The sequence below is a fragment of the Raphanus sativus genome, chromosome 4, assembly GCF_000801105.2.
Source record: "Raphanus sativus cultivar WK10039 chromosome 4, ASM80110v3, whole genome shotgun sequence".
Classification (NCBI taxonomy): domain Eukaryota; kingdom Viridiplantae; phylum Streptophyta; class Magnoliopsida; order Brassicales; family Brassicaceae; genus Raphanus; species Raphanus sativus.
In genome coordinates, this window is record NC_079514.1 from 11,827,801 (window position 1) to 11,850,862 (window position 23,062).

A 23,062-nucleotide genomic window follows, 5' to 3' on the forward strand; every position below is an offset into this window, starting at 1 on the left:
TTAAACTTTTAAATTTCAGATTATTAGTTGATTTGATACATACTACTAGTGCATTATGACCACTGAGTAAAGTACCTACGAATCCTCATCATTGATAACACCTTCACACATACAAATCCATTGATATATATAAACAATGAGTTCTTAGGATAATCCTAAGAACACAATAGAACAATTTAATATATGTCCACCAGATTTCGCTCAGAAATTCGAAGATGCTCTTCTGGATAGATTTGGTTTTGCTCAGTGCCTTCTGGGTGTTTGGTTTCTCCAATCCAGATGGTATGGTGCCATTTCTTTTATTCTGTTGCCTTCAACTGTTTTATTCAATCTTTTGTAATGGAACAGGTTTCTTGAGCTTGTCCTGTGGTGGCTCAAGTTACACCGCTGCTTACAACATCTCCTGGGTCTCAGACAACGATTTTATCGCAACAGGTAACACTACTACGGTTACTTACATCGAGGAAACTTCAACTTCTAGTGTTCCCATCAGATTCTTCCCGGACTCTCAAAGCCGCCAGTGTTATAAGCTACCTGTGAGGAAAGACCTGTCCTCCGTTCTGATTCGAGCCACGTTCGTTTATAGAAACTATGATAGCCAGAATCAGCCTCCATCATTTCGTGTCTCTCTGGGAAGAAGTATCACTAGTACTGTTGATCTCAGAATCAAAGATCCTTGGACTGAAGAGTTGGTTTGGCCGGTCAACAAGGATTCTCTTTCTCTCTGTTTGCTCAAGGTTAAAGGAAGAGGCATTCCAGTTATCTCTTCTCTAGAAGTACGTCCACTTCCTTTAGGTGCTTACAGAAACAGCCTGGAGGGTTCACCAAATGTTATCCTTAGGAGAAGTTACCGTATCAACAGCGGATACACAAATGGGACTATCAGGTATGAGTTCTCAGGCTCTTTAAATCTGATCTTTCTTCTTTTGGTGTGTTTAGGTGATCTCTGTTGAATGGCAGGTACCCTTCAGATCCATTTGATCGAATATGGGATCCAGATCAAAGTTTTACACCGTTTCACACCTCTTGGAACTTCAACAGACTCACAAGATTGTCTTCCTTCAACATCACAGAGAATCCGCCAGATTCTGTTCTTCAGACTGCAAGAGTTCTTGCTCGCAAAGACAGGCTTTCATATACACTTTCTCTAGATACACTAGGGGACTACTACATTATCCTCTACTTTGCTGGGATACTCTCACTCTCTCCTTCTTTTAGTGTGACGATCAATAACGAAGTCAAACAATCTGAGTATACCGTGACCAGTTCAGAAGCCAGTACTTTGTACTTTACGCAAAAGAGAATCAGTAAGCTAAACATCACTTTCGAAAAAATCAAGTTCAATCCTCAGGTGAACGCTCTTGAGGTGTATGAAATCCTCCAAATCCCTCCAGAAGCTTCTTCTACCACAGGTATATCCTCTGTTTGATTGGTACCTAGATAGAGCCCAAAAAATCACATTTTAAGTTATCTTTGCAGTTTCGGCACTTAAAGTCATAGAGCAGTTTACCGGGCAAGACCTTGGATGGCAAGACGACCCATGCACTCCTCTTCCTTGGAACCACATTGAATGTGAAGGAAGCCGTGTTACATCATTGTAAGACAATCCTTGTCAGGCCCATAGTTTTTTGACATTTCTGGATCTCAGCTCTTCTTGTTGTGCAGGTTTCTTTCACAAATCAACCTGAGATCCATTAGTCCAACTTTTGGGGATTTGCTCGATCTCAAGACACTGTAAGTCGGCAATTCTTCAAACAAACATTTCTAGCGTCTCATGTATGCAAGTGTGTTATCACTGAGTTGTTCTCCTGCAGGGACTTGCATAACACATCACTTACTGGAGCAATACAGAATGTAGGCAGCCTTCAGCATCTCCAGCAGCTGTAATACTCATAACATTGATAAAATATATGTTTTAGGTTTCTTGTAGTATTAAAAAAGCTTCTGATGGTATATATCCAGGAATTTGAGCTTCAATCAGATAAAATCTTTCGGCTCCGAACTGGAAAATCTGATTAACCTTGAAGTTCTGTAAGTTAATCCTATACTGAGATTTTCTCGAATTGTTTTCGGTAATTCTAAAGTCAGTCTCCATTCCTTGCAGGGATCTGCAAAACAACAGCTTACAAGGATCAGTTCCTGAAACTCTAGGCAAGCTAAAGAAACTTCGTCTCCTGTAAGTAAACATTTAGACCAAAGAAGTAGCTTGTACTTACCAGATTCACTCTTACTTTTACTTCGGCACAGGAATCTGGAAAACAATAACTTAATAGGCCCCTTGCCACAGTCACTTAACAGAACGGGCCTGGAAGTAAGGTAATATAGTTTCTGTCTCTCAGCCATTTGCTACAATATTCTTGTCTTAAGTTCTAGCGTTACTGATTTGCTTTCTATCAGGACAACGGGTAACCCATGCCTTTCGTTCACTTCGTCTTCGTGCAACAATGTGTCTTCAACAATAGACACACCACAAGTCACCATCCCTATCAATAAGAAACACAAGAAGCAAAACCGTGTAGCGATCTTGCTAGGTGTTTCCGGTGGAGCCTTGTTTGCCACTCTCCTCATCTTTGTTTTCATGTCGATCTGCACGAGGAGACAGAGAAACAAAGAGAGAGATATAACCAGTATGGGGAACAAATGGCTTTCTTTTTGCTCCCACATAGTTTTCGGCTTTATGATTCTTATAGTTATCAATATCTGGATCAGGAGAACAACTGAAGATGCAGAACTGGAACACTTCAAGAATCTTTTCTCACAAAGAGATTAAGACAGCTACAAGGAACTTCAAGGAAGTGATTGGCCGTGGAAGTTTTGGATCTGTATACCATGGAAAACTACCAGATGGAAAACAAGTTGCTGTCAAAGTGCGATTTGATAAAACTCAACTTGGAGCTGATTCTTTTATCAACGAGGTAAAAGCTTTATTTGGATATCATATGCATTCAAATTCCACCAAGAATGCATTCTTCTGTCGTGATCCGAGTGCTGTGATCTAATGTCTTCCTCTGTACTGTCTACTTCTAGGTACATCTTTTGTCTCAGATACGCCACCAAAATCTAGTTTCCTTCGAGGGCTTCTGCTACGAATCAAAACGGCAAATACTGGTTTATGAATATCTTCATGGTGGATCATTAGCTGATCACCTTTACGGTATACAAATCCACAAGTACCTAGCGATAGCTCATCATCCTTTTTCAAAGCCATCTTCCTCTCAAAGCTATAGCTTTTTGTGCTATCTTTCTTCTGCAGGTCCAAGTCGTAAAAGACTTTCATTGAACTGGGTTTCAAGACTAAAGGTTGCAGTTGATGCTGCAAAAGGTACATCTTCAACATCTGTAATTGATACTAAATACCCATTTGATTCTGGAAGATAGTAACATTCTGTCTTGTTCATGAAGGACTGGACTATCTGCACAATGGAAGTGAGCCAAGGATTATACATCGGGATGTAAAGTGCAGCAACATACTTCTTGACAAGGATATGAACGCAAAAGTTTCTGACTTTGGCTTGTCAAAACAGTTTACAAAAGCAGATGCATCACATATAACTACTGTTGTTAAAGGCACAGCAGGCTACCTTGACCCTGAGTAAACTCTTCTGTAACCATCTCTCAGCATTCATGACGGATAAACAGCTTCATTAACTAATCATTAGTCACACTTTTCATTCCAGATATTACTCTACCCTGCAGCTGACAGAGAAAAGTGATGTCTATAGCTTTGGTGTGGTTCTGTTGGAGCTCATCTGTGGAAGAGAACCCTTAAGTCACTCAGGATCACCAGATTCTTTTAACTTAGTCTTATGGGTAAGAATAACCTGACTGTCTCTCCTAGTATCTAAGTACACAGTGTCATAAAGCTATTTATATGCAGGCTAGGCCAAACTTACAAGCAGGAGCATTTGAGATTGTGGATGATGTCTTGAAGGGAACATTTGATCCAGAGAGCATGAAAAAAGCTGCTTCTGTTGCTATAAGATGTGTTGGGAGAGATGCATCTAGCAGACCATCTATTGCATATGTTTTAACTCAACTGAAAGAAGCGTACAGCCTTCAACTTTCATATCTAGCTGCTTCAGGACATACAGACATGTAAAACATATATCACAAACAAGAGTAAAGAACTATACTTCTATCACTTTTTTTGCTTTTTGTTTTTGTGTTACAAAGTTTTGTAAGCGAACTGAAATGTATTCACTCTCATACTAACTACATTCCTTGGCTACTAAATATATAAATATACCAGAAAATTAAGCTCTATTCCTCGGCTAAAAGTCTGGCTTCTTCAGCACAACTTGGGCTTCACCAACGGACTCGACCATACCATCAAGTTCCTTTACATGGCTAGTCATGCCACTAATTCTATAAGCCTTAACCATTGTCCTATATGTGATCTTATCAGGTCTAATTCCCTTCTTCTCCATTAATTCGAGAACACCTTTCATCTCTGCAAACTTCTCCATCCTCCCGTAGGCATCCACCAGGCAGTTAAAGAACACAAGGTCTAACCTTATGTCTGAGTTCTCGATGAAACGCAAGACTCCTCCAATTTTATCCGCTTTACCAGCTCTACCATAGGCACGAACAAGAGAACACAACGTAACACAGCTAGGTTTTATTCTCTCTGACTGCATCAGCCTAAACAAATATTCCATTTGTTTCAAGTCTCCTGCCCTTCCGAACGCGTCAATGACCACATTGTAGGTGATTATGGTCCATGAATAGTGATACTTCTGCATGAACTCCATCACGGCGCTCATCTTCTTGTAGTTTCCTGTTTTCCCATACGAATCAAGGAGGATATTGAATGTTCTGATGTTGGGTTCGATCCCAGAGCTCTGAAACTTCTCATAACAATTCTCCATCATTTCTATCTGTCCGTTCCCACCAAAGGCTCTGAGGGTTGAGTTCATGGTCCAAGAATCAGGCTTGCAGTCATCTTCTCCAAGCATTTGTATAAGTGTTGATTCCATCTCCACAAACCTTCCAAAAAAAAGAAAACAAAAACTAAGTCAGCCATGGATGCTTATTGTATAGTTCAAGTGTTCACTTCATCAAATCAAATATAAAAGAATGAAAACTCAAAAAGGACAGTAAAGGATGCTAAAGTACATTTTTGCCTTCCCATAGGCATCGATGAGGGTATTATACGTGATTGTATTAGGCCTAATACCCTGTCTTCTCATATCAGAAAGCAGATCCTGAACCTTATCAAACGCAAAAACCTGAAGAAAAGACTTAATGAGGATTGAGTAAGTATGCACATCCGGCTGACAGTTATGACTGCTTTTCATAAGCTCCAGAAGAGTAAACGCATCGTCAAACCGGCCGCTCCTGCTATAAGCAGATAGAAGCGCAGTGTACACTTCATGATTCACCACACAGCCTTCACCGATCATTTCCTGAAAGATCTGACGAGCCTTCTCAGGCTGCTTGCATTTGCCAAGCATGACGATGAGCTTAACGTAGATGCCAACGTTTGGTTTGTACCATAGCTGTTCACGCAGTAGTTCAAACACCTACACAGATGCACTATATAGTTCCAGAAGCAAAGCCAAAAAAAATTAACAAATTAAAAGAATCATCTACTACCTGAAGAGCAGATTCCCAACGGAGAGCTGTGATTCGCTCGTGAAGAGCCTCGAGGACCGTCCTCGGAAGCAGCTTCTTGGAGTTGGTAGGTCCTTTCTTCTTCTCGATTATCGCCTTCGCAGCTTCTCTTCGAAGTATTATCGATATCGCTTTCCTAGACGCGGTTTTCGAGTTGATTTCCTCTTGAATCTCCCTCGATTCCGCCTCCTCCTCCTCCTCCTCCTCCGTGCTCTTCAGCCATTTTCTCTGCCTCGTCTCTCTAAGCGCCAAGGAGGAGGAGGAGTCGTTATTGCTATTCTCAGAAGGAGTTGTGTGTTTAGGCTCGCGCGGGGAAAAGGATACACATCGGACTACTGCGACTTTTCTCTCCGCCGGACGACGGCGGTTGTACGGCGACGGGGGTGGATGAGCGTGGCTCGTGGAAGTGGAGAGAGAAACCATTTGAACCATTCCGATAGATGACGTTACTTGAAAAAGAGAAGTGAAAGTTTTATCAGAATGTCATTGGGCCAGGCCCAAATAACTTAAAAGGGCTTATAGACTAAGAAGATTTTTAAATTTCATTGCCGTTGATGATCATAGACAACCTCTGTTCCATGAGATCGACATGATATAAAATCAATTCGTATATGAAAAAGAAAGTACAACGTGATTGATATTTATTGGTGGTTTGGTTTGGTTGATTTCAGTACACGATATGTTTTCACGTGACTTATGTCAAAAGAGGGTCTCACATGACAGAGAATACAATGACCAAAGTCGATCGATTACTAATTTACTAATATTCATATTATTAAAAATTTAGATTACAAAACAATAATACTGTTTTTTTTTTGGAACACAAACAATAGGACTGTTTTTAGTAAAATCTAATTGTGTCATAGGTGCATAAAACTTAACCAATAACATATTTCAGTTAACATAACAAAGATTCTTGAAACTCTCTTCTATATCACAATATGCATCGTGTTATCGCAGAAAAATTAAAAGGAAACAAGATTTATCCACTCAGATTATACTTGAGAGACATAATCTCATGAGTTTTGGCATTTCAGTTTTTAGCTAGATTAAGAACTTTATACAAACAAAAAATATCCTAACACATTGGCTTACAGCACCTTGATTTCACTTTCTTACCACAGATACCAAAACGAAACAAGAACATGATTCATGACAAGAGTATTAGCCGCTGTACTTACCTAAAGCTCCTTCACTGGAGCTGTATCCGGTAAATAAAGATTTAAAGGGCCTCTGAGAATAAGGCAAAAAGGTTTATAGAGTTTTAGCAGTAAATGAAAAAACCTTAAACTCTTTCTACTTAAAGTTCTTAACTTATAGCTTAGCCTCTCGTCCTCATGATTGTGATGCTTCCTTTGCCTCCTTCTGTGCGGATCTTAGTCTTCCCAACAACGGGTTTCCCAGAGAATGCTGAAGTTTGGATCACTGGTGGCTCTAATTTGTCTTCCTTTGGTTTTGCTGCTGGTGTTCGGATTTTCTGGTTGATGTCCTTGAGGGTCATGTCGCCATGAACTCCACATGGTTTGATGAATGCAAATGGATAAATGATTGAAGATGGTAGTCTTGGAACCGGCCTTGTAAATGATTTTCTACCTGCTATTTCCCCACCACTTTAAACATTATAATGATGTTTTTGTTTTCTCGTTTTGTTTCAAACATCAGTGTGTGGAATATGAGACTCCATTTGTGACTCAATAGTTTGTTTTTACCTTTGAAGATAACATTTGGAGAAGATCGAGTCATAGGTCGCCTAACTTCCCTTGCTTCTGGTTCTGGTGGCACGTTTAGATACTCTGCACCAAACATAGGGATTAAATCCAGAATTAGAACAAGCAAAACAAAGAGTCCAACCAAAAAAAGTCTCACCTGAAATATCTACTTGAACATCAGGGGAACCAAAGCTTCTGAGAGAAAACAACAAATATAGTAATCAGTTAATCAAGCAAATAGGATACTAAACCAAAAAATAAGCAAACAAAAAGATCGAAACATACAAGTCATCAGGAAGGATTGGAGTCTCAGCATCATTTAAGCAATCAGCGTACCACTCTTCAGCATACAGATCAAGTCCATCCAGGTCCAAGCTTGAGGCAGAAGCGTCCGCTGGAAAAAAGAGAGACAATGTGTTGTTTGAATGGAAAATGCTTTAGCCAGATTGAGCTGTTATAATTTTACGAGAGCTCAACCTGAAAACCCTTCTATGAGCTCAGATCCTTCAGGCAAAAGCTCATCAAATGTTTCCTCTCTAGCCTGAACATTCAAAGAAGGAGCATCAATCAGATGTTGCTTAGATAACATAACTTGCCATGGTAGATTCCTAACAATAAAATTAGGAAACAGAGTCCTACTTTGAAATTTTTGTTGAAACGATAACATAATATTAAGATTGGTTCAATGATCTATAGTTACTAATTGATCTCTGATAATGGTGATTGGTCAAAATAAAATACTAATAACTGATGCCAGCAAACAGTATCATATATGGCAATGCGTCTGAGTCGATAGCTAAAGACGAGATAAAGGTTGTGTGTACTCACGCTTGATTTTAAGATCGAGGAGAAGTTCTCACTGCTGAAAAGGGATGTTTCCATAGGCTGATCATCGAAAAGTAACATCCGACGCCTCTTTACAGCAGAGCGTGTCTCACTTTGCACTTCCAGCTTCTTGGTCGTTTCATCTGAATCCCACAACTCATTAGATTAAGAAACCATCTGAAATCGAAATGATAAGTTGAAACACACAAAAAAGAAAGCCGAACCAGTTGTGACATGATAACCCAACTCGGTACAGGCCTTGACAGGGGTGGAGTGATCATCAAACATGTATGAGTGATCTTCTTGGTTCAATGTAACTTCCGTCATCGTAACATCAGCTGGAGTTTGAGAACGATTTATAGTCATAATGTTTGTCACAAAAATGCTGTGAGAGTAAAATGATGTAAAGAACTTACAGACAGTAGAGTGGGGCTGGTGGTCATAGTTTTGAACTTGCCAATTCCATGATGCGCTACTGCAAATAAAAATTTAGACATCATAATAATCAAAATCAAAACCATGGGAACACTACTAACATGTTAAATATAATCTACTCTACTTGGAAGCTTCGTGAAGACTGGAGAGCCTTAAGTAAGTTCCCAATGATCATCAAACAAATCTACGGTTACTAATCAACAACATCACAACCTGGAAGCTGAGCAATGTGTTCAGTTTAAAGATTGAAGAACCAAAAACAAATAGCACGATTTTAACAGAAGGGAGCTTACAAACCCCAAAATCGGAATCAGTAAAAAAAAAAAGAGGATTTGATGAAACATTAAATGACCCCAATCAATCATCTCATTAAGAAAACCAAAACAATCATAAATCACATGTTTACAGATAATCCGACATTTAATCCTCCAAATCAAAGCATTGACCGAGAGAGACCACGACCAAATCTAAGCGATTTCAGTACGAGAGAATCACACACCAATGTGGACTCTATTTTGCACTTAGCGAAGATCACAGGAATCGAAATGAAACTAATCAAATCAAATCATCAAACAGTAAACCCAAATCAAATCGCAAGAGCCTGCACAGGAGAAATGAATAAAGCAGGAAAAAAGCGAAAGAGAATCAGTACCGATCGTCTCCGTAATCCATCGATCTTCTTCCTCTTTCGACGCCGAGTAAACTAGCCGTTGCCCTGGAAAATAAGAAAAGTGAGAAATCAACACCACACGCACGCGCCTGGTATGGAAAGACGGAGAGCGTAAGTATAGTATAAGCTTTAAAGAGCAGTTTTGACTCACCTTTGTGCCGCTCGAGATATATGTGCTTACTGCTGCTTTACCTTCACAGACCAACAAAACAAAATAAAAGTAAAAGCGGCGAGTCTCTCTCTCTCTCTCTCTAGAGCAGGACACTGGTCAATATTTATATCTCTGAGGAGTGAGAGAGAAGAGGAGGAGAGATGATGGTCTTTTCTTTTTCTGTGTGTGTGTAGAAAAAAAAAAAAAGAAAAAGAGAAAACCAGTGCGAAGCACGCTCTCTAGTTTCCATCCTCTTTTCTCGCGATTTTCTCCTTAATTGTTCGCCATTTATTTATGACAATAAATTACTTTCCTTCTCTTCCTTTATTTCTTTTTGGATATTTCAATATTCGCTTCTTTTTCTTACTCCTTTACTGATGTTTTAACTCTCTGTCACCGCAACTTTATAATTTTTTTATTGTCCATCGTTTTATACGAAAAGAAGTGATTAAGGTGCTGACTGGTTTTCCCGCTACCACCCGCAAACGCAGCTTTTGCGGTTTATAGCGGTTGTTGGCGTTTCAAAACAATCACAGAAAACGCTACAAATCGCTTCAAACCGCTCCGAATCTCTTAAAATCAAAAGCTGGTTCCAGCTAGCGTTTGCGGTTGCGGGCGGTTGCAGGAAGGTAATTTTTTTTTCTTTAAAAACAGAATAAATAAAAATAATACTAAAATATCCAATAAAAGTTTTCAATTGAAATAATATAAATTGTAAAATGTATTCATATTATATTTCAATTTATATTATAAAAATTCAAAACTAAAATATTTTCTATAAATTTTTAAAATTGAATAATATGATTTTATAAATATAAATTTTATATTTATCATATTATTATGATTTTTAATATTTTTATAATTACATAAAATGTAAATATTGTTGTGTGTATATGTGTGTGTGTGTGCATATATTCAAAAAAAAAAAAAACAGATGTTGTGTTTGGTAGTTTATCAGTCATAAGAGTCCCGCAAACGCAACAATTTCTAACAGCTGTACCAGTCGTACAAATCTCTAGAAAATGCTTAAAACCGCAACCACCCGCATCCGCAAACTCCCGCAATCGCAACCGCTGCGGTTACACCGGTCAGGCCCTAATTGAATATACTATAATGGATACACAAACTTTTTATTTAATAAGATTCTCAGTAGTCGCTGTCAAACAAAAAAAAGATTCTCGATAGTCAGTGATGACTAAGAGCATCTCCAATGTAAAACTCTATTTTTTCTTTTAAAATGGAGTAAAAGTGAATATGGAGTAAAATTGCTCCAACCCTACTCCATTTTTCACTCCATAATGGAGTCATGAACAAACAAAAAATAGATTACTTCATTTATGGAGTAAACTTCAAAATGGAGTGAGATATGGAGTTGGGTTGGAGCATATGTTACTCCATATTCACTTTTACTCTATTTTGGAGTAAAAAATAGAGTTGGGTTGGAGATGCCCTAATGGTAATCCATATGGATTGATTCTAGCCTTCAAGTCATGTGTAAATATTAGCATTCTTCATTATTCAATTGTCAATTGTGTACTGTCACATTTTACTTTTCATTCAGTCTTTCTTTTTGTTAAAACTCATCCGGCTTTTAATTCTTTGTCATACTAAAGTTTATTCAAAATTTTCTAATTTTTAGTGGATTTTGTGTTCATAAATGGCATTTCAGTTGATTTTATTTGTTTATATGGATAATATGTTGACAAAAACATCAAATACTATTAATTAATAAACAATTAGCGTTAAATAAAAAATTAAAAACGGTAGAAAATAAGAATGTGTTGACTGAAAGACTAAAAAGGTCAAAGTTTTTTTAAAGTCATTTTAAACTAATTTGTTGGTAATATTCACAAGTCACCTATATACATGTGTGATTTTTTATTTGGACCAACCTTTCAAAGTTGTTTAAATTATATTTTGTATAAATATATGAATTGTTTGAATTATTCTAAAACAAATCAAATATATATTCCTATTTTTTCTCCAAAATTATATCTGAAAAAACTCTTTTCATATCTTTTTATTTACAATATAAATAATTATTTCATTTTTCATTAAAATAAATATTTTAAATATTTAATGAATTTCGTAATTATTTTAAATAAATGTATCATTTTCACTTATTTTATCAAAAATATTTAATTATTTCTTAATTTATTTTAAAATACAACATATATTTTATTTTAACTAAAGCAAACTTTTAAAATATCTAATTAATTTGTAACTATAACTAAACTAATGTACGTTTTAATTAAATTTTTGATATTAATTTAGTATAATAATTTTCAATTGAATTTCAATCCTTAACTAATAATATTTTCAATTTAAAATTTTGTACATGATTTAAAATATGGTATCACTGAAATTTTTTGTTGATAAATTAAATCATTACATAACTATTGTATTTTAAAATATTATATTAAATAATTAGTAATATATTAAATATTACAATTAATCATGAGATAACAAAAAAAATTACAATTAATCATGTAAAAATAATTATGTGTGTAAAAATAAAAATAACTAACTGCATAGTTGTGCGGATCAAGATCTAGTTTTGTTTTAAAACAGTATTTTAATCCGGGACGTCGGATTTAACCAATGCGTTTAAACGAACATTCACCTCATGTGATTTATGGTAAGGTTTTCATAGATCCATGTAAGACTATCTTCAATCTATCTATATTATATACCTCTATAAAACTATCTCCAATATATTTTTTTATTTTTACTTCTAAAATAGATGAATTTTATAATATATGTGAGATATGCTCTAATGTATTCTTTTATAATAACAATCTCTATATATAGACTAAAAATAGAGAAATGTTATTTTTTTCTATAACTAGAGAAAAAATAGTAATCTCTATTATAGAGAAAAAAATAATAGAGGTGAGATATGTTTCAATGTATTCTTTTATAATATCGATCTCCAAATATAGACTAAAAATAAAGAAATGTTATTTTTTATCTATAAATAAAGGAAAAAATAGCAATCTCTATTATAGAAGAAGAAATAGAGGTAAGTTGAAGCATTTTCATCTTTAAATGCTATTATAGAAGAATGTTATTTTTTCTCTTATATTTAAGAGAAAAATAGTATTACTTTATTTATAGAGGCAAATATAATATTTTTCTATTATAGAGGTGGGTTGGAAATGCCATAAAATAGAAGAACTCTATTATAAATGCATACATTAGAGCAAATCTATTTCTATAATATAGATTTCCATTTTAGAGGAAAAATATAGAGGTGGTGACTTATAAATGCATACATTAGAGCAGGAGGATTCGAGAGTCTCATACACCTGATGAGGTATGTATAGAGAATTTTTATAATAGAATAAAGATCGGTTACATAAAATGACTTTTGTTTCATTTGTGTTTGTTAGCTGGAGCTCAAGGATGGAGATTAAATTGACGCAATGCTGCATCAGGACGGAGGCGGTTACTGTCCATCTTCTGTAATAGTTTGAGTGTTGAGTCTTTGTCGGGAATGTATGAGTACATATATTTGCATATGAATAAATAGCTTATAGAGCTATGCATGTAAGAAAGGAATAAGTTCGGTTGCTTATGTAACACGATTTAAATCGAATCAAAAGAGTTTCAGAAAACGAAAGGTAATAAAATCAAAAGATGTTTTCTGTATAACGAAAACAATTAAAGAATCTAATTATATTTCAATAGTGCAAACATCCTATATCAAACATCATTGTACCATTCTTGCATCGGCTTCTCACACTAAATACAGAGATCCAACAATATGCAGGCGGAAACAGGTAACATTGATAGTTCTTGTCTGTGTCAATGTCAAACCAGATCATATATTCTATTGTTTTTTGATGTAAATAGAAATGATTCTTGATGTGTTTTGGTTCACCAGAGAGTGATGTAGTTGAGGTTAACCGTGGGTTGCTTAAGGAGCTTGAAGATATGGGATTCTCAATGGCCAGAGCAGCTTGGGCTCTGCATCATTCTGGTATTGTATAAAAACCACTTTTAAACTTATCCCAGGTTCATGTCATGGATCACTTATTATATCTTTCAAATCTTCATGTCCAGGCAACTCTAGCCTTGAAGAAGCTGTGAACTGGATCGTAGACCATGAGAATGATTCACAGTTTGACAAAATGCCTGTGGTATGTCTCCATCTTCATCTCTTTTTTTCATTGACTCCATGATCGAGGGGGTGGTCTTTTGCAGGTGGAGTTTAACATTGAGATTGAGTCTCCAAATCCACGTGACGTTACTGCAGAAACTGCGCAGGCTAGAGCAAATGAACTAAAGTTGGTCACATATGTGTATTTTCTTAAGCTTCATCCTCCGCATGGGAACATGACTTTTTATTTATGTATTCCTCAGGGAAAGAGCTCGTGAGCTAAGAGAAGAAGAAGAAACTAAACGCGAAAGAGAAAGAGAAAAGGTACAAAAGAATATTGATGAAAAGTACATAGAGTGTGAACACGAGAGATACTAACAGCTCTAGGTTACTTACTTGCAGGAAAGGATACGTGCTGGAAAAGAGATGATGGAGGCAAAGAGAATCGCTGAAGAAAACGAAAGGAAACGGTATATATATGAGAGAGTGTGTTGATTCTCACATTCTCTTCCTTTTGGGATTAAATGAAACAGTGTTTATAACACTGTAAAACAGGAATATAATTATAGCTTTGAGGAAAGCTGAGAAAGATGAGGAGAAACAAGCAAGGGAGAAGATCATGCAGAAAGTTAATGCAGACAAGGTAAATCTTTCTTTTTTTTTTTTTTTGTTACATTCACATTCAAAACCACTGATCTCTATTGTGTGTTAAAGGCTGAGAGAAAGAGCAGGCTTGGATTGCAAACGGAAGCTGGATCTACTTCGACGTCAACTCTAGTTGCTCCACTTGACGCCGATGTACATATAGCTTCATTCATCCTCCAATGTTTGTTAAGTGTTACCTTTAAACTATGAAGAATGTGATAATATTGTTTTCTCTGAAACTAATAACTACAGAGAATACTAATGCCGTCGCCAAGTCCAGCTTCAAAAGCAGAAGAGATGAGAGAATGCTTAAGATCACTAAGACGAAACCACAAAGTAAGAATAAAAGTTTTATTTATTTTTAAGACAATAAACTTGAAAACAAGATCCATATAGGAAAAAAAGTGAAATCTTGTTGTTACAGGAAGAAGATCAAAGAACGATGAGGAGGGTATTTGAGACGCTTCTGATGATAGTGAGGAACGCAGCTAAGAATCCAGATGAAGAGAAATACAAGAGGATCCGTGTCACGAACCGGTTGTTCCAGGAGAGAGTTGGGAGGTTCAGAGAAGGTATGGAGTTCATGGAGCTTTGTGGATTCAAGAGAGAGGAAGGATCAGAGTTTTTGTCTCTGGCGAAACATGACGCGGACATGTCGCGGCTTAGAGACGCTGCGTTTCAGTTGCAGTCTGCGGTGACTAATCCTTTCTTCGGTCTTCTCTCCAAAGAAGCAGCTGAAGAGTGAAGACTTGTGAACAATATTGAACTCTGTCTTCCATGAATTGTTATGTACCGTTAACAGATTGATAACTTAACTATCATCATCTCTTCCCGCTCTAAAAATCAATACTATTAATTTTGAAACATTACCAATTAATTTTAGTTGAGTCCAATAAAAAAATACTAAACCTAAAAATTAAAGCTTATATACGTGTGTATATATATAATTTGATAATCTAAATCATTAAACAATAAGGCAGTTCCATACCCACTATCCTATTTCTAAGGACTGACGCATATAGTAACTAAAATTTCTCGAAAATATTTTTTTGTTTTTTGGCCATTTTTAAGTTTTTAACACAAAATAACATTCAAAAAATAAAATGACCAAAATAAACCTTTTTGTTTTAAAAATCTTAATTTTTTGAAATTTGAAATTCATATCCAAAACCCACCTCTTAACTCTAAACTTTAAGTTTATATTTGTTAACCCAAATGGTATAAATACATATTTTATCCTTTGATAAAACTTCTTTTGATCATTTTTCCTCTTTTAGTGTTATTTTTGTGAAGATAAACTAAAAAACTATTCTAGAGAATTTCTTTTTTTTTTTCCTTGTTCCTTTTTGTTACCTAATACGTAATTATATAGCTTATATCTAATTTCAAAATCACATTATTATTTAACAAACAAAAATATTCCAGGAACCAAATCTATTATACTAATCTCAATTTCAAATTTTGTAAATTCTCATAACCACTTAAACTCCTATTATAAAGGTCTACTAGATTATTACCCGTCTTTCAAAAGACGGGTATATTTTTTACTTTACATTTAAGAAAAGAATAATTTTCATACTTTTTAATCATATTTTTATTTTTTTTGTAAAATATTTATCTTAAATCATTAGTAGAAGATTTTAATAATTGTATTAAAATAGTTGTATTAAACCTATATCAATAGGTCATTTTCTTATTTTAATATAATATATATTACACAAATATGATTACAAATAAAAATAAAAATATGATAAAAATCACAAATATAAAGTTGAATTTATTTTAAAATATATAACAAAAAATATACCCGCCCTTTGAAGAACGGATCAAAATCTAGTCTATTCTATTAATTCTTCAACATGTCCAATTGATATTAATTAGGTCCAATTATTTTTTTCCCACATAACATACTTAAAAATAAACCAAATATTTTATAACTGCATTCCAACAAATTATACAACCGTACTTTTATTAATCAACATATATATTTGTAACTTCCATCCCAAAATTTTCGGCACCCATACATATTACAGACCATATTTTTTTTGGAAAAATATATTAGCGACAGTTATACATATACATCAACAAATATTCCTTCTTTTGGCTTTATATCAAACGTGGTTTGATCCTCGACCTTCTTTTTTATTTAATCATCATCCCACGGATTTGGGTGGAATCGATGTTGACTATTGTATAATATTAATAAAAATGTTATATGAATCACTATATATGAAACCAAATCGTGATTTAAAAAAAAAAATATAGTTTTTTCTATTTAATTTACTAAACAAAACTGTATCTATATGTTGTTATTTTTTAAAGAAATATTAACCACCGTTTAGGAATAAAGTATAAAATTAGTGTATGAAACGGTTATAACAAAATTGTATAGGTATGGAACATCACAAATTCAGTACAATTATCAAAACCTCTTACTAATAATTTTCTTTAAAGTATTATACACAAACATATAAATTAAACTTTTATAACATATAAAAAAAATTCATAAAAATGTTACATATTTACACAAAAAAATAAAAATTACAAAACACCATTATACCCGCACTTGAAATACGGATCAAGATTTGAAAATACACAAATATGATTAAAAAAAAGAATACGGACATATGTTTACAAAGAAACGAGCGTATGCTGGGTCAACTTTTAAATTGCTATTATTTAATAAAATAGATTTCGATTAAGATTTATACACAAATATGATTACAAATAAAATACATCTATAATTTTAAAGAAAACACAGATATAAAAATTAAATTAAAAAAAAAGAAATTAAAACAAAAAATATATATGTCCTTTCAAAGGGCGGGTTAGAATCTAACCGCCGCAACAAACAAATATACTTTTATAATAATTAAATTAAATAATGATTTTTAAAATATATATGACCCACGGATAACCACAAAATTAAACCGAGCGGATGCGAGTACAAAGTTATTTGCTTGCGGGTTGTGCGGATCATATTTTTGACCAAAACAAAATTGAAAATCGCGGATTGGCGGATCAGCAGGGCGAGTTCGACCCGAAATCCAGTCTTAACCGTGCTATACCGGATCAATTTTTAAATTGCTATTATTTAATAAAATATATTTTGATTAAAATTTATACACAAATATGATTATAAAAAATACAAATATAATCAAAAAGAAAAGCAAATTTAAAAAAATTAAATTTAAAAACAAAAAAATACCCGCCTTTCTAAAGGCGGGTTAAAATCTAGTCTATTCTATTAAAACACAAGTGTGACCGGTTGATATATATTGTGTCCAATTTATTTTTTCTATGTTTTAATTAAAATTCAAAACTATAACTACCGCTTATTTGCTGTAAAGAGGGAAAAAAACGTACCCCGCCCCCCCCCCCCCCCCCCCCCCCCCCCGCCCGGTCCACGTAGTTCTAGGTAACCACTTTTTGCCCATATCTTAACGGTTGTTCTTTTCTTTTGAGTTGATTCCAAATGCAGATTGTTAAAGTTATGATGTAAATCTCATACATGTTATGTGGTTACGTTCTCTCCACCCAAATTAATTTTGTGTTATTTAATAATCTCATTTTTTTCAGAGAATTTCAACTATTTATTTGATTAATATAACAATATGTTAATCAATATCTACTATGTTAAAATATTAATATAAGTATGGTCTAACTATTTTAATACAATTACTAGATTATAACCCGCTTTTAAAAGAGCGGGTTTATTTTTTGTTTTATATTTTTTAGAGATTTAGTTTTTATATTTATGTTTTTAGTCATATATTTGTTTTTCTTTGTAAAATATTTATTTTTGTATGATAAATAAAAAAATTTAATATTAGGAGAAATATTATATATATATATATGTGAATAAAAACACAAATATAAAATTAAATTTCTAGAAAAATGTAAAACAGTAGTGTTTGATTAAAACATAATACTGTTAAGCTATACAAAGCGATGGTAGAAAATGGTTTAGACAGTGCCTAATCATCGTCTGCCTAAGCGGCAAATCAAAGATTAGATGAAACGATTATTAGAAAAAAGTCGGTTTAAATGTTCAAGAGATCAGTCTAGACCAGCCCAACCAGTGATTTTTACAAAGCTCTCCACCAATTTATCGAACATTGCAAATATGAAACAATTAATAACAAAATGATTTCCGGTTTGTTACATACCAAATTGACGGTATGGTAATCTTAACCAACCCGTAAATACAGGCCTCTCAGGCCAGAGCCCAATAATTATAACACCATATCATTCACTTATCCGACCCACCCGGCCCATTCGATCCGGCTATATTCGATAGTACTGACGACGACACCATCTTTGAGCTGCCGCTTAACAGTCCGAGTCGAAATCGGAATCAGAAATATCGTTTTCGCTCGAGGCGTCACCTCTTCCTGTGATTACTGGATTAGAGATTAGGGCTCGCAGAGGTACTTAACTTGGAGACTGCTAATAAAGCTTGAGTTCTGCTCTTCTCCTTCTCACGCACTGTGATTTTTTCTCTTTTAGGTTTTTGACCTATTCGAGAAGATGTATTCCGATCGTGTGGAGGCTGGGAATGTAAGCAAGAATACGGTGAAGAGCCGTCTCAATGGTGGCTCTGGAGACTTGTCTTCGCGCGGGAGACAAGTCACGAGGAAGAGGTTCTTCTTTCTCTCTCACAACTCTTAGGGTTTTACTAAATTAGTCAAAGTAATCAAAGCTGATTCTCTCGTTGCTCTATAAAGTGCTTGTTCTGAATATCCTCTATGGTTCGTATAGGAAGACTAAGCTGATTCTCTTCTTTGTTAAGTTCACGCAGCGTTCGTTGCTACCTCTTTCAATTTCAAACGGTTATCTTCGAGTTTCTACATGGATAGTTAGTTTAATCAAGGAGATGTTTAGCTCTCTATTCTATACACACTTGGTTAGATTTGATGATGTACAATTCGTATATCCTCATAACCACACATTCATTCATTGTGTTCTTTACCTTTTAATAGCTTAAGGTTGGAGAAAATTTCTGATTAACGTATTAGCTCGAATGTTTTCAGAGGAAGGCAGGATGATGATAAGTGGGAGCATGATCTTTTCGATGATGACAACAAGCCTCGACTTTCAAGTATAGTTCTTTTTTAAGTTTTGTGGCTTCACCTTCCCTTGCTTAAAATTTACAAAGTATCTCTCTTTTGGTTGTTTGACTCTGGTGCTATTTTGACTGACCCAAGATCGCAAGGTTGACCCTAGAGATCTCCGTTTGAAGCTCCAGAAGAAACACCATGGCTTGCAGAGTCGGCTAGGTGGAGCTAGTTTGGGGGAACGGGATCTGCGCGAGAAGCTATCCGGGGCAAAGAATCCACCACTAAGGAACAGTAACTTACAAAAGTCTACAAGGGAGGCTGCTAGATCACCAGCCGTCAAGAACGGTTCAGGTGAAACCAAATCCGAGACCAGAGCAGCTTTGAACGGAGCTACCAAGAAGAAACCACAGCAGGCAATATGATTCTCATTTTCTCAAACCACAGTTATTTTATACTGTACTCGTTCTCAATTTGTTTATCTTTTTCTTTGTTCAGGCTGGTACCTCAGTTGATAGCTTCCTGGAATCATTGGGTCTCGAGAAATATTCAACCTCATTTCAAGTGGAAGAAGTATGTGAATAGATTTACTGTTGGATTAATTCATGCGTGTTCTCTCCTTACTGTTTTCTGTCCTTTTCCAGGTTGATATGGATGCTCTGATGCATATGACAGATGATGACCTCAAAGCTATGCTCATACCAATGGTAAAAGTCCATAATATGCTGCCACACGGCTTATTTTCACCATGCTTCTTTAAGCTTCGATTACTAGTCCTGTAGAATAGTCGCTATCTTCCTTTTAATCAATTCATACCACACCCATCATGATGCTTTATATTAAAGATCTCTGTTTGACATGCATTTGCAGGGACCCAGGAAGAAGATACTTCTTGCTTTGGGATCTAAACGTTGATAGATTTGCTTCAAAGCTCTTAGGTGAATGATTCTCAGAAAGACCCTGAACTTTTCTTTTTCAATGTGTCCCTTTTTGGTTTCTCATATGTATCTCAAGAGACGAAAGTAGGTCGCGATTTGAGATTAAAACTGTTGTAACAGAGAAAAAGTAAGTTGGAATGGGGAAAAAAGCGTTCTGAGCTTTGTTTCTTTTGATGAACCCTTTGGTAAATAAACCACCTTGAAAAATGACAAATGACTGAAGCTGGCTGGATACAGAATCCATAGCTTCAGCTTCAGGGCAGTTTCGGTTGTATAACTTGTAGTTGTAACGGCGTTTGTTCTTGCTTTCAATTGTCTCAGTTTAAGCAATTAGAAGTTGCAATAATTTTGTTTAGTAGTCTAATTAAGTCACCAAGCCGTCTTAGCTCAGTGGTAGAGCGCGTGACTTTTAATCCCGTGGCCGTGGGTTCGATCCCCACAGACGGCGCTTCTTTATTTTTTCGAAAGTACTCCTTTTAAGTAATTGTCTATGTTCCATTTCCTTCAGTTTTAATGACAAGTTTCAGAAGAAGACCAACATTCTTATACTTAAAAACAAATAATGATGCAGCACTCCTGCAACTGCCATCCTCCATTTAAGAAAAACTCTTCTCAACACCAATTCGTCAACAACATTTTTCTAAAAAAAAAAAAACACACTTGTTAAATGACAAAACTCAACAATCTAACATCAGGTCTTGGTTTGTCCCAAAATTTGGCTTTGTAGCTTTTGGTTGTCTTCTAGCAATCTATCATACTCCAGAAGCAGCTCAGCAGACTGTTTCTGGAGAGCCGTGACATGTGTTTCAGCGGTTTCAAGCTTCTTCTCTTTCTCTTTAGACTCGGTCTCTGCTTTCTTAAGCCTCTCTGAAACAGATGACAGTTTTTCTTGCAGCTGCTTGATTTCCTTGGATGCCTTGTCCTCTTTCTCCTTCAGTTCGGTTCTCTCTTTCTGGAGCTGTTCAAGTTCTTCTTTCGATGACCCGGCATTGCCTCTTAAATTGATTAGCTTTCTGAGGTAGTGGTGCATCCTGTCAATTATGAAGCCTAGAAAAAGTACAACTCCTGCAAAGATCATTCAAAGGTGTTCTGTTGAGCTTCATTATGTAGCACTTTGCAAAACTCTTTAACACATTTCAGAACAAAAGAGTTTTATTTAAAAGCCAAGAAAGAAGATTTTAAACAACCAAAATAATACAGAAGCTAAAAAAAAAAAATATCAACTGGTGACGGACAAACCGAGGCAACAATCAACTGAACTATTCATTCAGCTTCTACAACACTAGGAAAGCCCCTATGGTTCTGCAGATTCATACAAAAGCCAAGCAAGAAAGAAGCGAGAGAGAGAGAGAACACTGACCCATAAGAGAAGCTTCAAGCAAGTGAGTTCTCCAAAGGACCTGATCCATGGGAGACATTGTCCCAAGCTTTGCACCTTTGTTCTGGATCTTGACGATGCTCATGAGATTGGACAAGAGGATAACAGACATGGTTCCAGCTATGGTTTTCACAGTGGCGGGACCTTTCCCCATCTTCATCTGGTCAAGGCTCTTAATCACAAGCTCCCTCAATGGCCCAATCTTAATCAGCAGTAAGAACGCAATCGCACCCTCCACGAACAGAACCAGGAACAGTAGCTGAATCATGTCTGATTGATTAAAAGTTTGTTCCTTTTTACTAGAATTTCACGGAAGATGGTATTAAAAACCCTAAACCCTCCACTAGTGAATCATAAAATGGAGAGGACTAAGAAGAAATGATGAAGTCAAGATTCAAGTAATCGAAGAAGGTTGGAAGGAGAGAAGAAGACACTCAGAGAGAGAGAGAGAGACTTCAGCAGAAAGCATTAAAAAGTTGAAAAGTTGTTCACTAATCTAGAGAGAGAGAGATAAAAGATCAATGGGGGTGAATGATTAATGGTGTAAAATTATGCAAAACTCGAGATTTATGAGTGAACTCTACTCTCTTATGTCTAAAGTCTAAACTGCTCGATGCCTTTTCACTTGCTTTTACTTTTACTTTTGAGATAGATGACGAATTAGCAAAGTACTAAAGTTGTATCTATTTGCTTTAACAATATTCACATATTTTTTTTTAAATGCATATATATTTTTATTAGTTACATATATTCAGCAAATAGTGTTTAAAATAAATAAAATAATTTATAAAATCAGTGTATTTGTAATAATATTAAATTTAAAGTTAGTATACATTTGATTAAAATTCTAAAATAATTTTGTTACACAACATAATTTTTTTTTTAAAATGCATTTATATATTTTTATTAATTACATATATTCAACAAATAGTGTTTAAAATAAATCAAAATTATTATAAAATCAGTGTAATTGTAATAATATTAAATTTAAAGTTAGTATACATTAGATTAAAATTCTAAAATAATTTTCTTCTGTGTAACAAAAGGAAATATTACTTTTAGAGAAAAGATTTAAGTCAGATATTATTTGTATTGAAATTATTTTAAGATAAACAAAGCAATTGCTCTTGATTGTACGCAGGGCCGTCTAACAGCACGTGCAACTGGAGCGGTTGAACATGATTCGAGTTAAAAAATTAAAAAAACATTAAAATTTTTGAGATAAATATATACTCCCTCTGTATCAATATAAGTGGTGTTTTATGATTTTTATTTTGTTTCAGAATAAGTGAAGTTCACACTAATCTAGATAAATTTAATTGTCATTTGAAATCTCTGGCCAATTACAAAATAGTATATTTTTTTTAATTGGTTGAACTAGTATCATTTAATATTATTTTTATACAACCAAAACAAATCACATAAAATTTTGTGGTTTCTTAATCTTTGTGAAAAAACCTTAAAACTCACTTATAATGATACAGAGGGAATATAAGTTATGATATAGAATTTTAAACTTTTAGACATACTATTAAATTT

At 34.9% G+C, this 23,062-nt stretch overlaps 6 protein-coding genes, 1 long non-coding RNA gene and 1 other non-coding gene across 10 annotated transcripts; 4 read left to right on the forward strand and 4 right to left on the reverse strand.

The window, feature by feature from the left end:
- Nucleotides 1-77: 77 nt before the first annotated feature.
- LOC108848551 (probable LRR receptor-like serine/threonine-protein kinase At5g48740) lies at nt 78-4,099 on the forward strand. Its single transcript, XM_018621942.2, has 16 exons — nt 78-282; nt 349-886; nt 961-1,412; nt 1,480-1,597; nt 1,666-1,734; nt 1,815-1,883; nt 1,963-2,031; nt 2,105-2,176; nt 2,248-2,316; nt 2,398-2,627; nt 2,710-2,915; nt 3,028-3,154; nt 3,254-3,322; nt 3,403-3,592; nt 3,678-3,810; nt 3,878-4,099. Exons 1-16 carry the CDS (start codon nt 216-218, stop codon nt 4,097-4,099), a joined length of 2,700 nt encoding a protein of 899 aa, XP_018477444.1. The 5' UTR covers nt 78-215.
- Nucleotides 1,321-2,407, reverse strand: LOC130511810 (uncharacterized). Its single transcript, XR_008945323.1, has 3 exons — nt 2,217-2,407; nt 1,521-2,108; nt 1,321-1,436 (listed from the first exon to the last, which is right to left on the reverse strand). It is a non-coding gene; the product is annotated as an uncharacterized LOC130511810 (long non-coding RNA).
- Nucleotides 4,100-4,115: 16 nt separating the features above from the next.
- LOC108848552 (pentatricopeptide repeat-containing protein At5g48730, chloroplastic) lies at nt 4,116-6,073 on the reverse strand. Its single transcript, XM_018621943.2, has 3 exons — nt 5,596-6,073; nt 5,116-5,522; nt 4,116-4,986 (listed from the first exon to the last, which is right to left on the reverse strand). Exons 1-3 carry the CDS (start codon nt 6,043-6,045, stop codon nt 4,272-4,274), a joined length of 1,572 nt encoding a protein of 523 aa, XP_018477445.1. The 5' UTR covers nt 6,046-6,073; the 3' UTR covers nt 4,116-4,271.
- A 559-nt stretch (nt 6,074-6,632) lies between these two features.
- On the reverse strand, nt 6,633-9,651 carry LOC108849295 (protein XRI1). Of its 2 annotated transcripts, none has more exons than XM_018622844.2 (10): nt 9,404-9,651; nt 9,235-9,297; nt 8,564-8,622; nt 8,372-8,485; nt 8,151-8,290; nt 7,800-7,863; nt 7,608-7,716; nt 7,480-7,517; nt 7,323-7,406; nt 6,633-7,209 (listed from the first exon to the last, which is right to left on the reverse strand). In XM_018622844.2, the coding sequence occupies exons 2-10, from the start codon at nt 9,252-9,254 to the stop codon at nt 6,935-6,937; spliced, it is 903 nt and encodes a 300-aa protein (XP_018478346.1). In that variant the 5' UTR covers nt 9,255-9,297; nt 9,404-9,651; the 3' UTR covers nt 6,633-6,934. The 2 variants fall into 2 exon arrangements, with proteins under 2 accessions (XP_018478346.1, XP_018478347.1); XM_018622845.2 differs by having other exon boundaries at nt 6,633-7,206; nt 9,404-9,646.
- A 3,384-nt stretch (nt 9,652-13,035) lies between these two features.
- On the forward strand, nt 13,036-15,016 carry LOC108834150 (uncharacterized). 2 transcript variants are annotated; one of them, XM_057006703.1, is made up of 10 exons: nt 13,036-13,185; nt 13,290-13,385; nt 13,469-13,545; nt 13,610-13,692; nt 13,769-13,829; nt 13,908-13,975; nt 14,061-14,148; nt 14,220-14,303; nt 14,403-14,486; nt 14,575-15,016. In XM_057006703.1, exons 1-10 carry the CDS (start codon nt 13,170-13,172, stop codon nt 14,893-14,895), a joined length of 978 nt encoding a protein of 325 aa, XP_056862683.1. In that variant the 5' UTR covers nt 13,036-13,169; the 3' UTR covers nt 14,896-15,016. The 2 variants fall into 2 exon arrangements, with proteins under 2 accessions (XP_056862683.1, XP_056862682.1); XM_057006702.1 differs by lacking the exon at nt 13,036-13,185 and having other exon boundaries at nt 13,271-13,385.
- A 3,410-nt stretch (nt 15,017-18,426) lies between these two features.
- On the forward strand, nt 18,427-20,313 carry LOC108849666 (uncharacterized). The gene is made up of 7 exons (XM_018623256.2): nt 18,427-18,580; nt 18,660-18,793; nt 19,184-19,251; nt 19,358-19,623; nt 19,706-19,780; nt 19,852-19,914; nt 20,078-20,313. Exons 2-7 carry the CDS (start codon nt 18,681-18,683, stop codon nt 20,120-20,122), a joined length of 630 nt encoding a protein of 209 aa, XP_018478758.1. The 5' UTR covers nt 18,427-18,580; nt 18,660-18,680; the 3' UTR covers nt 20,123-20,313.
- A 208-nt stretch (nt 20,314-20,521) lies between these two features.
- On the forward strand, nt 20,522-20,593 carry TRNAK-UUU (transfer RNA lysine (anticodon UUU)). Its single transcript has one exon. It is a non-coding gene; the product is annotated as a tRNA-Lys (tRNA).
- Nucleotides 20,594-20,694: 101 nt separating this feature from the next.
- LOC108853905 (uncharacterized) lies at nt 20,695-22,069 on the reverse strand. Its single transcript, XM_018627383.2, has 2 exons — nt 21,506-22,069; nt 20,695-21,210 (listed from the first exon to the last, which is right to left on the reverse strand). The coding sequence occupies exons 1-2, from the start codon at nt 21,789-21,791 to the stop codon at nt 20,837-20,839; spliced, it is 660 nt and encodes a 219-aa protein (XP_018482885.2). The 5' UTR covers nt 21,792-22,069; the 3' UTR covers nt 20,695-20,836.
- Nucleotides 22,070-23,062: the final 993 nt, after the last annotated feature.

Bases quoted from the DNA above. Each gene is read 5' to 3' on its own strand.
- LOC108849666 (XM_018623256.2), top strand. From the start codon at position 18,681: ATGTATTCCGATCGTGTGGAGGCTGGGAATGTAAGCAAGAATACGGTG. The intron at 19,624-19,705 runs GCAATATGATTC...TTCTTTGTTCAG, and splicing joins CCAAGAAGAAACCACAGCAG to GCTGGTACCTCAGTTGATAG. The intron at 19,781-19,851 runs GTATGTGAATAG...GTCCTTTTCCAG, and splicing joins CCTCATTTCAAGTGGAAGAA to GTTGATATGGATGCTCTGAT.
- LOC108849295 (XM_018622844.2), bottom strand. From the start codon at position 9,254: ATGGATTACGGAGACGATCG. The intron at 8,623-9,234 runs GTACTGATTCTC...TTTTATTTGCAG, and splicing joins ATGGATTACGGAGACGATCG to TAGCGCATCATGGAATTGGC. The intron at 7,518-7,607 runs GTATGTTTCGAT...GTTTTCTCTCAG, and splicing joins CCAATCCTTCCTGATGACTT to AAGCTTTGGTTCCCCTGATG.
- LOC108848551 (XM_018621942.2), top strand. From the start codon at position 216: ATGCTCTTCTGGATAGATTTGGTTTTGCTCAGTGCCTTCTGGGTGTTT. The intron at 1,598-1,665 runs GTAAGACAATCC...CTTGTTGTGCAG, and splicing joins GGAAGCCGTGTTACATCATT to GTTTCTTTCACAAATCAACC. The intron at 1,884-1,962 runs GTAATACTCATA...GTATATATCCAG, and splicing joins CTTCAGCATCTCCAGCAGCT to GAATTTGAGCTTCAATCAGA.
- LOC108848552 (XM_018621943.2), bottom strand. From the start codon at position 6,045: ATGGTTCAAATGGTTTCTCTCTCCACTTCCACGAGCCACGCTCATCCA. The intron at 5,523-5,595 runs GTAGTAGATGAT...GCATCTGTGTAG, and splicing joins GTTGGGAATCTGCTCTTCAG to GTGTTTGAACTACTGCGTGA. The intron at 4,987-5,115 runs GTACTTTAGCAT...TTTTTTTGGAAG, and splicing joins GCCTATGGGAAGGCAAAAAT to GTTTGTGGAGATGGAATCAA.
- LOC108853905 (XM_018627383.2), bottom strand. From the start codon at position 21,791: ATGATTCAGCTACTGTTCCTGGTTCTGTTCGTGGAGGGTGCGATTGCG. The intron at 21,211-21,505 runs GTCAGTGTTCTC...TGATCTTTGCAG, and splicing joins GCTTGAAGCTTCTCTTATGG to GAGTTGTACTTTTTCTAGGC.
- LOC108834150 (XM_057006702.1), top strand. From the start codon at position 13,271: ATGTGTTTTGGTTCACCAGAGAGTGATGTAGTTGAGGTTAACCGTGGG. The intron at 13,386-13,468 runs GTATTGTATAAA...CTTCATGTCCAG, and splicing joins TTGGGCTCTGCATCATTCTG to GCAACTCTAGCCTTGAAGAA. The intron at 13,830-13,907 runs GTACAAAAGAAT...ACTTACTTGCAG, and splicing joins GCGAAAGAGAAAGAGAAAAG to GAAAGGATACGTGCTGGAAA.